Source organism: Calidris pugnax, unplaced genomic scaffold (assembly GCF_001431845.1).
Source record: "Calidris pugnax isolate Ruff unplaced genomic scaffold, ASM143184v1 scaffold51, whole genome shotgun sequence".
In the NCBI taxonomy this organism is placed as follows: Eukaryota; Metazoa; Chordata; class Aves; order Charadriiformes; family Scolopacidae; genus Calidris; species Calidris pugnax.
This window is the reverse complement of record NW_015090797.1, coordinates 94,673-104,164: the sequence shown is the minus strand read 5'-3', so window position 1 is coordinate 104,164 and position 9,492 is coordinate 94,673. Positions and strand designations below refer to the sequence as shown.

Below are 9,492 nucleotides of genomic sequence, written 5' to 3'. Positions count from 1 at the left end.
TCTTCAGTCAAAATAACTAGAACTGGAACTTGTCTGTATATTTCCATCTTTTGTAAGTCAACTTTGCCAGAAAAAAAGTACTTTCTGAAGCAGTTTTTCTAGCTCACCTCAAAATGCTAGAATGCAATACAATATTGTATATGCATCTACTCAAATTGTAATTAGCAGAGAAACAATTCCCTCTCCTGCCTTTTTTTCTGAACTCCTAATTTATATAAAATAATTTGTTTTACAGTTCCCTCCAGATGAAGGATCAGAGTCAATATAGCCATACTTCTTACTCCTAAATTTCAGTGGAGCCTACCATTTCTGTTCCAGGCTGCCCGCAAAGCCCCAGTGGAGCCAAGGACTGGAGAGCTGGTCAGATGCCACTGGCCGCCCAACTGCCTTAAAGGAAAGCTAAGTATAAATTTACTTCTTAACGTTAGCTTTAATAATACTTGCTTGGGATTGCATCATTTTTCATGCAAGAGATTTTCACGATTGCTACCACTGTTGGTATTTTGTAATGATGACTGGAGTTCTCCATCCTAAGTGACACCACGTACGGCCCGATGCCAACCTAACGCTTGCTCCTGGTCGAACCTCAAACAGTCCCAGAGCAGTTTTTAAACATGAGTACACTGGAAAGACAATCAGATCATTGTGAATTGAAAAGCAATTCAATACGACATTTGGGGAATTTTATTTAAGAATAAAGCATAACTAGAATATGAAACAAGCATTCAAAGTCAGAGAGAGAGGAAATTAAAGTGCTTGCTTTAGAGTAAATCGGAAACTTTTTTTTCAAAGGTGTAGGAATACAGCAAATACAATTATGTGTGGTTCCTTAATGAAGAACAAGTAAATGTGATGTCTTAAAAACGCATCTTAAACCTCGTTCACTTTATGGTTGATCTCAACATGACACACGTAACTCACTTTCTAAACCAGGAGACTAGAATTCTACTGGAAGAACAGAGGCTGAGGTAATTGCTGACCAGGAAACTTTGTTACAGAGTCACTTGACATCCCAGAAGTTATCCCAATACTCGGTATCATCTTGTTCAGGAGGCCACCAATTAAAAGACAAATTCGAGGAGCAAGGGAACAAAACTCATGTTCACATTTCTTTTAATTTTACTCAGAAATATAAAAGTGCAAGTTCTGTAAATTAACACCATTTACAGTACGTCACAATAAATATGCCACCTTGTGACATCTAAAAATTCTAGTTATTTATTTGAAATGAGTCATATTGAGATAAAAACTGCATCAACATCAACAAAAATACCTGACCCAGTAAAGATAGTCTTAACATATTAACTAGCAAGATGCATATTCCATTATTGCTATTAGATTATGCCTCCGAGTTCCAAAGTATAAAACCTGATCAGTTTACACAAAATACAGTTGAAATTTCTCTCATCACAGGCACAATCTAACATAAAAAATAATTTTGACATTTACAATGTAGGAGATTCTCCTACAAGGGGAGGAGGGAAAAAAAAAATAATATAGAAACAGATCGTTCTATTTCAGTGATGATTCGCTAAATTCACAGAAAAGCTGCAATTTGCACAGAGTTAAACTGTTATATGAATATATAGTGTCTTTCCATACCCACTCCTGGCCTGGTGAGAACAGCAGGCCCTTTAGTAAATTTACTACAGTTTGCTACCTACCTCCAAGTATGTAGATCTCAGATATCCCAACACAAATCGCATGCAGGTGCTTTGTGTCCTGAACAGCCCAATCTCACATTATATTTAAGCAGTGTATTTAAAAGGAATTTTGTCAGTAACTGTACCGTTTCTAGCTATTTAACCAGAATGGACTGTGTCGCTGATTGCAAAACATTAAAAGTCAGATAGGACAAAATAAGATTTCAAGTACATTAAAGCCCATTTTTAAAATCATTATTTGAATTCTAAGTAGTCACTATATATATACAATATATTGTTTTCTAGTCAATACTTATTTGGATTGACCAAAAAAGGTTGAACACTCATTTATGACTCAATATTACTGTCGAAGTCGAATAAAAAAACCAACCAGTGTACTATAAGTAACACATCTAGATTATAGAAAAATAAAACCGCTTTTTTTTTTTTTTAAGTGTTAAGAGTCTCTCCTCTTCTTCAGGAACTGCAACAGAAGTGTTTAACTGCTCTAGGAATGCCTTTCATAGCAGGAACTGTGTATTTCTAGAGAGAAACAGAAGTGTCTCAACCATTTCATTCGGCCTCCCAAATAGGATATTACTTTTCTCCTCCATATCAGTCTTGCTTTAGATGCAACCTCAAAAGCAAATCAATGAAGGTTAGGTGTGGGCAAGGTTCTAAAACTTTGGCAACATATTCTATAAAAAAGTAAGAAGAAGAAGAAAAAAAAAAAAAAGCTTAAGCTAAGGAACTGTTTAAGGCAACCTGACCAAAGTAAAGATAAGGCTTTTGGATAACTTATTTCCAAGGATATCCGGTTTTCTTAGCTTTGCAAAGTAACGTAATTCAACTAACTTTCTGGTCAGATTTCCATTCATAAGCTTCTTTAAAAAAATATTTACCTTCCTAGAATAAGGTATTAACTGAATATAAAACATAATGAGATACTGCATATTACGGACAAAAGTAAAAAAAAAAGCTACAGATGGCCAAGTAGTAAAAATTATATGGTCATGATAAAGTTTTAAGCTCTCTGAGGTATTTCAATATCTAAACATCACAGGTTTGCAATACCATATAGAGACGTAGGGTATTGTGGTATTGGCATAACTACCAAAGTGGATTTTTGATTTTGCATTTTGGTTGGTTCCATGTTTTAATACCTTTAAAGGTATCACTGCTATAAAGATTCAACAGCTTGAATGAAAAATATGTAAAATTACTGTATCTGGCCTAAGTATTTTAACATAATATGCAGAACATTAAGAGCAGAAGTAAGACCTGCCCACACTGTAATTGCATGTCAAACAACCTAAGTATTTGGTTGGAATGTACCAGAAGCACAGATCCTAAATATTGACATAATTTACATCACAAGTATGAGCTGGGTTGGGAGGGAAGGAATGAAAAACGGACAGGGATGTGAGTTTAAAATTCACACATTAGTCATTATGAAGTCACTGACATAAGCCACTAAAATTTAGTAAGATCTGCTTTTTGTGACTGAACAGTTTTCCTTCTCCTGTGTACTGGCTAATGCTTGAAGAAGAAAAAAGTGTTCTGATCATTCCCACCTTCAACATTTACACCAATTACTTCTATTGTATTATTCTAATCAAACCAGAAGTGCTCCCCTGGGCATATTTTAGATCTAGATCTATTCTGAAAGGCAAAAATCACACCTGCCAATATTGTTGAAGTAAATCATGTGTGCTTATTTAGGCTCACCCATAAAGTTACACGCAATTGTGTTCAGCTTGGTCTGAACAAAATAAAAACTGAAGAGTTAAAAACACAAGGTCACTTAACCTTCTTCCTGGTTGATTTACTTTTAGTTAAAATTGTAACGTTTTACTAAGCCATACCAACTCTGACCATTCTAGGAAAGTGTCTCTGGCACAAGTGGTTTTCAGAAGAAAAGCTGGTCTTCCCAACAGCTTTTTCTTCTGCTTCATCTTAAAGTGCAGAAACTGTGGGAAAGGTTAACAAGACCTTCTGTCCGTCACTGTGGAACTACTTCCCTTAGAGAGGCTAAGGCTGCGTGTATGCGGACGTGCAATCTGTTCTCAAAGTCATAGCCACTAAATTCCTCCTGGGGAAGGAAAAAAAAAAAAAGCATATAACTATTAGCCTCTTTCACTTTATGATATGAAGATAATTTTACTACTAACGCTTAAGAAGTCATGTTACAAAACAGACCACAGAAAAGAGGTGACCTGGAGACTGCATGTTGCAATATCCCCCCATTACCCACAGCAACAGAATTATAGAAATTCCAAGACAGTGAAGAGAGCAGAAAGCTTCCATTTCCAACATGCTGTTTGGATCCCATGTAGTTGAACAGCACCTGGAAAGTTCTGCAAGTCCAAAAGCTCTAGAAAATCCCAATATGCCCAAGGCAGGAACCAGTTGGAACAGACAAGGAAAGCTTCAATTTTGAAACATTCTGTAGCCAAATTTTACTTGAAAAACTTGGCAAGTTTCTAACACTCCAGGAGAGGTCACTAACATGGGTTCTGTGCTATGACTGACCTAGAAATACACATCTAGGTAACATACATAAATGTGTATCATTAATGTATATCTAAATGATGGTGGTGTAGATTATAGGTGAGGGACACCAACACCTCCCATCCACTCCCCCAATCCCCCCCAAAACGCAACCTCCCAAATGCCCACATCTCAGAAAGATAAATTTGAAAGTGTCTTAGTTTTTACCTTGGCTTGGAGAAGTAAGGTTTTGCCTCTTGGCACAGTCTACAAAAGGACAAACATTGCATTAGAAATGTGTTGCAAGTGTTAACAGCAAATATCTTAAGTATATGGCCTGGACAGTCTGGAATAGCATCTCCATCTTGAAAACAGGGTACCGAGCAAACAAAATCCTCTCAAATTACGAAACTAGAAATACTAATGAGGCACCCAAAAATTGCAGTATTAAGTATTTCTAGTCTTCCACGGAGAAGGAGAAATTACAGGTTTAAATGCAAGTTGCTACTGATGATGGTGAGCTACCACAATGCACAGGGAAGCAGATGAAGCTACAGATAAATGACTAACTGAACAATAAGAGTAATTCTTGTTTCTTAACCAAAGTTTAACCTATTTATTTACAAAACAAGTTACTGGATTTTATGTGTTAATAGTTGTTTCAGAAATCTCAATTTCAAATTCTTAAGGAGAAATATATGTATTTGCAGATTAGTATTTACTACTGAAAAAGCTCATGTTGTATTTCTTATCACACATTTTTATTTTAAGCCTTACAAATAAATAATCAACTGCCTGATAAGAGACAGAAAAATTGTTCTCTTATTCAAATATATCTGAATATGAACATATGTTGAATTACATTCAGTGTCTAAGACATCTACAAAAAATCTGTAAACTTGATGTAATCATATTAAAATATTAAAGAACTTGATTATAACAAAGTTTAAGATAACCAGATGATTCAGATGACATGGTAAGTCAATGTAATTATGAGTAATTTAAAAGCAAAGTAAATTTAATATGCTTTTCATACTAAAATGCATATACTTATCTATATCTGTTGCTCAGGTCTTGAATATGCTCAGCTTCTCAGGTAAACATGATTTACAAAGCAAAGTAAATTTAATATGCTTTTCATATTAAAATGCATATACTTATAATATTTGTTGCTCAGGTCTTGAATATGCTCAGCCTCTCAGGTAAATATGATTTAGAAAATCCTATTCCTTTCTCTTTCTTAACCATTATAGAGCTCTCGCACGACACCTCAGCTAGTAAATGTTTTCTATAAACAGCATCCACTCGCCTCTAATTCTAGCTCTTGCTTTTCCAATTTATTCAAATCAAGCATCGTTTACCATCTCAGTGTCTGAGTGCCACGAGAGGGAGTTTCCTGCATGTGCTTCACATCCTAAACGCTACCACAGCTACAATCCGAGGTTTGTGCCATTCTCAAACACCCAACACGAAGCATATTCAGTTACTGTGTGCACATACTACAAATTTTTATAACTTAACATACGTTATCACCTATAAATTTTATTTAATTGTCTGTATAGTGGTATGTTGACTCCCCACCCTAATTTAAAAGAAACTGAAAATAGTTTATGCTATTACCTCTGGATTGTCTAACAGAAGACAGCCAAGTTCATAGCAAGCATATGGCTGGACATATAAGTTGTTTTGACGGCACACTTCATCTTTAGCAGCTCGCTGAAAGAACTATAAAAATTAAAGGAAAAAGAAAAGATAAAAAAAGATTGCAGTAATACATGAAAATTGACTTGATACTTAAAAAAATCCAGAAGTACTGTTCAACTTTAAACACTAGAAATTAGATCAAAGCTAAAATGAGAATACATTAAAAATTACCAATGGTAGAGATTCTTTAAGCAAGGATGTAGAGCTTTTCACTGACACTATTGTATCAAGGCAAAACTATCTGTTTGGATTTTTACCAAGTAATATATTGACTGTTTCAAGTGTTTTCCAACTTCATACTGAAAAAATACTAGATCCAACAAGAAACTTTAGCATCAGAGATTAAGTACCCGGATTATTTAAGATATGCTTGCAAGAAGCAGGGGAAAAAAATTTAAAAAATTAAAAGCCAGCATCAGGTCCCTTGTTGCTTATGTGAATTGCATTCTATTTTGGGGAGGAAAAAAAAAGTTGTGCCCACAGATCAAAGCCTGGAGCAGTGGCAAAATTACTCTTTGATATGTGCTAATAATCCTACCTCTCAGTGTCTAATAGGTCTGGAGGAGAAACGGCAAACCTGTGCTTTTGAAAAGATATTTTTTTTTTTAAAATTGAATTTTCTTTGTTGAACAAAGTAAATCCAGCAGAGCCATTCTTCTTTCCAGCTTCCCTTTAACTCTTGCTCCTACAAGCCACTCTAGCTACCATGTTCATTCAACTTTTACGACACAGAATATAATGAAGACATGCTAAACAGAAGGTTTGAAAAGAACCTAACACGCTCTGTTGGAATTCACAAAGCAGTATGATCAAGAGCACTTAAAACTAATGGCTTGCTTAACACTCTTACTCAACAATATTTACTGTTTAACTGAATAGCTCATAAAACAGGATTAATGGTGTAAATTAGCATTTAACAACTTACCTGAACAGCATCTTCAGAATTTCCTAAGCATTTGTGTATGGCACCAAGAAGCAAATTCCTCAAACCAACAGCCGATGAATCATCCACATCCTGACAAGCTTAATGAAAAGATTCCAGTAAACAAACAAGATGGATTGAAATCCTTCCTTAGACAACAGTTGCGGCCTATGGCGACTTTTAGTCTGATGATTAAATTTAACCAGAAAAAGGAGATGCTAGTAACATTAATATAAATCAAAATAATTTGGTTTCTTTTAAATACAACCCATTTTGTATGAACCTCATCAAGTAATCTGTCACTCATAAGAACAATTTCTAACAGGAATGAATGGGCTGAAGACAAAGGCAGTTGGTGTGCTCTTACAAAAAGAGAAGAAACCATTTCTCTACTGGTCTTTGAAATATCCACTAAAAGCTGAAGCTAAGAAACAATCACCACCTCCTGGTGTTATGGGAGACTGGGCTGTCTCAGATACTGAAAGAAAAATACACAGTCCAAGTTACAAGGAGCACAGGGCAAGCAGTTCAGACAAAGCTGATTTGTTCTGAACTGAAGCAAAGTGACAGACGCACAAAAATCTGTACTGGACTTAAAAACCCAAACTAGGGTATTTTGGCGTCACACTTCTCAACACTGATGAGAGGATAAGGCTTATTTGCCAGACCTTAGCTGGTCCATAATCCAAGGACAGACTGTGCCTCGGCTGAGTAGTGCTCTGTTCCCAGAAAGAACTGAATCATGATGCACGTAACCGTCTCTAGATGAATCAGGGTCCATTTTGATCAAGCTTATTAGCGCCAGCTCTGCTAAATAAGGGCTAGTTCCATGACGAGCTGTTTGTACTTGTCTGCACCGTTGCCTCGAGAAAGGCCAAAGTCCGGGGAGACCTCCAGGGCTTTTCATCCCTTCAGAAGCAGCTGAACTTCTGTGCCTGGAGCAGTAGAGCTCCTTTAACTTCATATTCTGCTTCATCTCATAAACCCTGTCAGGTCTTAACTAGCTCTGCATTCACAACACTGTTAATCCACAACCCAAATAATCCACCTGCGAATAACTAGGAGCTGGCCACACAAAGTATTTGGATGCTACAAAATAGACAAGGCTGTCAACTCCTGCTTGCATTGCAAGTCTCAAGTTACTTGGTATTTTACTTAGAGAGATACATGTGGATACAAATTAATTCCTTTATTTTTAAATCTGCTTCTTGCCCTGAGGAAAAGCTGGAAACTTGTCCCAGCAAATTACACACCAATTATTCAAGAGAAGAGGAAGCAAATAAAAAAATAAATCCCCTATTGTCTCGTCATTCTGAGATACACATAAGGCGCAGCAGTAACACCGTGACTGTGCAGAATATCTCCAACCAGGGGTCACTGCTGCAGACACATCTGTCAGTGACATACTTTACAAGAAGAGCAGAAGAGTTTTAATCTGTACTGCTGTTTCACGTGAAAATGTGCACCACCAGCTAGAAGCTTATACGAGGCAGATCTACGCTGCTTCTGAGCATGCAGGAGAAAGTTCATACTCTTTACAACCTCTAAAGCTGATTGTTCCGAAGGCAAATGACAGACAAAAAAATCTTGACATTTAATTTTATGGAAGTAAATCTAATTTTAAAGCCTTCACCATTATCTTTGGTACTAGAAAACCGGGGACTGAATGCAACCCACTGTCATCACACAATTTAAATGGAAAAATTATCTTAAATTAAAAACAGAACAAAACTAGTCCTGACTCCTGAATTAAAGCCTGGTAGTTTTCTTGCTTAACATAAAAATCACATACAATCCCCAAAAGCTCACAATTGCAGAAAAAGAGGAAGCACCTCTGTGGCAGACAGCTTTTGTTTTATTTTCTAAATGAGCAGTAATAACCTGAAACTGTTTGCAGAATGCAAACAAGACTGACAGCTGGATGGAGGAGTACTGAAAACTTCATGATAAAACACTGTCACCGTAAGCTTCATGTGACAGACATCCACAGACATCTGGAGACTAAGAAAGAGGCAACCATAAAATGATCCTTTCACCACTAAGACGGTCCCAGCAGCTAAGATAACAGAACTCTTATCATGTCATAGATGACCTCACAAGCTATGTATTTCCTCTTAGAAGAAAACTGACATGCAGAAATTAACTGTTTTTTTTATTTTGTAGCTAGGTTTAAACGAGTTAAATTTTGCTCAGTGACTTTGAACAATAGCTATCACACTATTGTATCATTTTAAACAATGGGCAAACACAACTGATTAAAAAGGGAACTACACACATGAAGGCAGTTAAACTTCTCCCAAAACCCTAGAGAAATTGTAAAAAAAAAGCATTAAGCTGAATCTTAATGGGTCATTATTCTACTGTTACTCAAACTGTTTCGTTATCACACATGCACAGAGGTTTAAATTTTTATGATACAATAAGCTACTCCACACAACAGGAGAAAACTATGCACCTCATTTTAAAAAGTAAATAAATAAATCAAGGAACCATATTATACCTTGGCTCATGTGCTGTAAGTTCGAGAGGGAACAGTTTGGAAGGGCTTTCCATAAGTACAATACTTCAATAGATGCCAGGACACAGAGCTCTTTGGTCGGCATTTGTTTTCTAAATCTATCTGCCTGCAAAGCGGGGAGAAAGAGGGAAGAGAGATCTGTCATCTGTCCTTTTACACAGAATACAATATTCACAAACATGTATCACAAACAGTAATTCTGTTTCATGAAAGCA

General features: G+C 36.3%; 1 protein-coding gene across 2 annotated transcripts in view; it reads right to left on the bottom strand.

Moving 5' to 3' along the window:
* Positions 1 to 1,096: 1,096 nt before the first annotated feature.
* Positions 1,097 to 9,492, bottom strand: part of TTC39C (tetratricopeptide repeat domain 39C) — a 38,851-nt gene continuing 30,455 nt past the window's right edge. For both annotated transcript variants that reach the window (XM_014936925.1, XM_014936926.1), the window contains exons 10-14: positions 9,260 to 9,383; positions 6,763 to 6,860; positions 5,754 to 5,858; positions 4,362 to 4,400; positions 1,097 to 3,735 (exon numbers count right to left, since the gene is read on the bottom strand). In XM_014936925.1, coding sequence (XP_014792411.1) covers positions 3,646 to 3,735; positions 4,362 to 4,400; positions 5,754 to 5,858; positions 6,763 to 6,860; positions 9,260 to 9,383 — 456 coding nt within the window. In that variant the 3' untranslated portion in view covers positions 1,097 to 3,645. The remainder of the gene's footprint in view (positions 3,736 to 4,361; positions 4,401 to 5,753; positions 5,859 to 6,762; positions 6,861 to 9,259; positions 9,384 to 9,492) is intronic.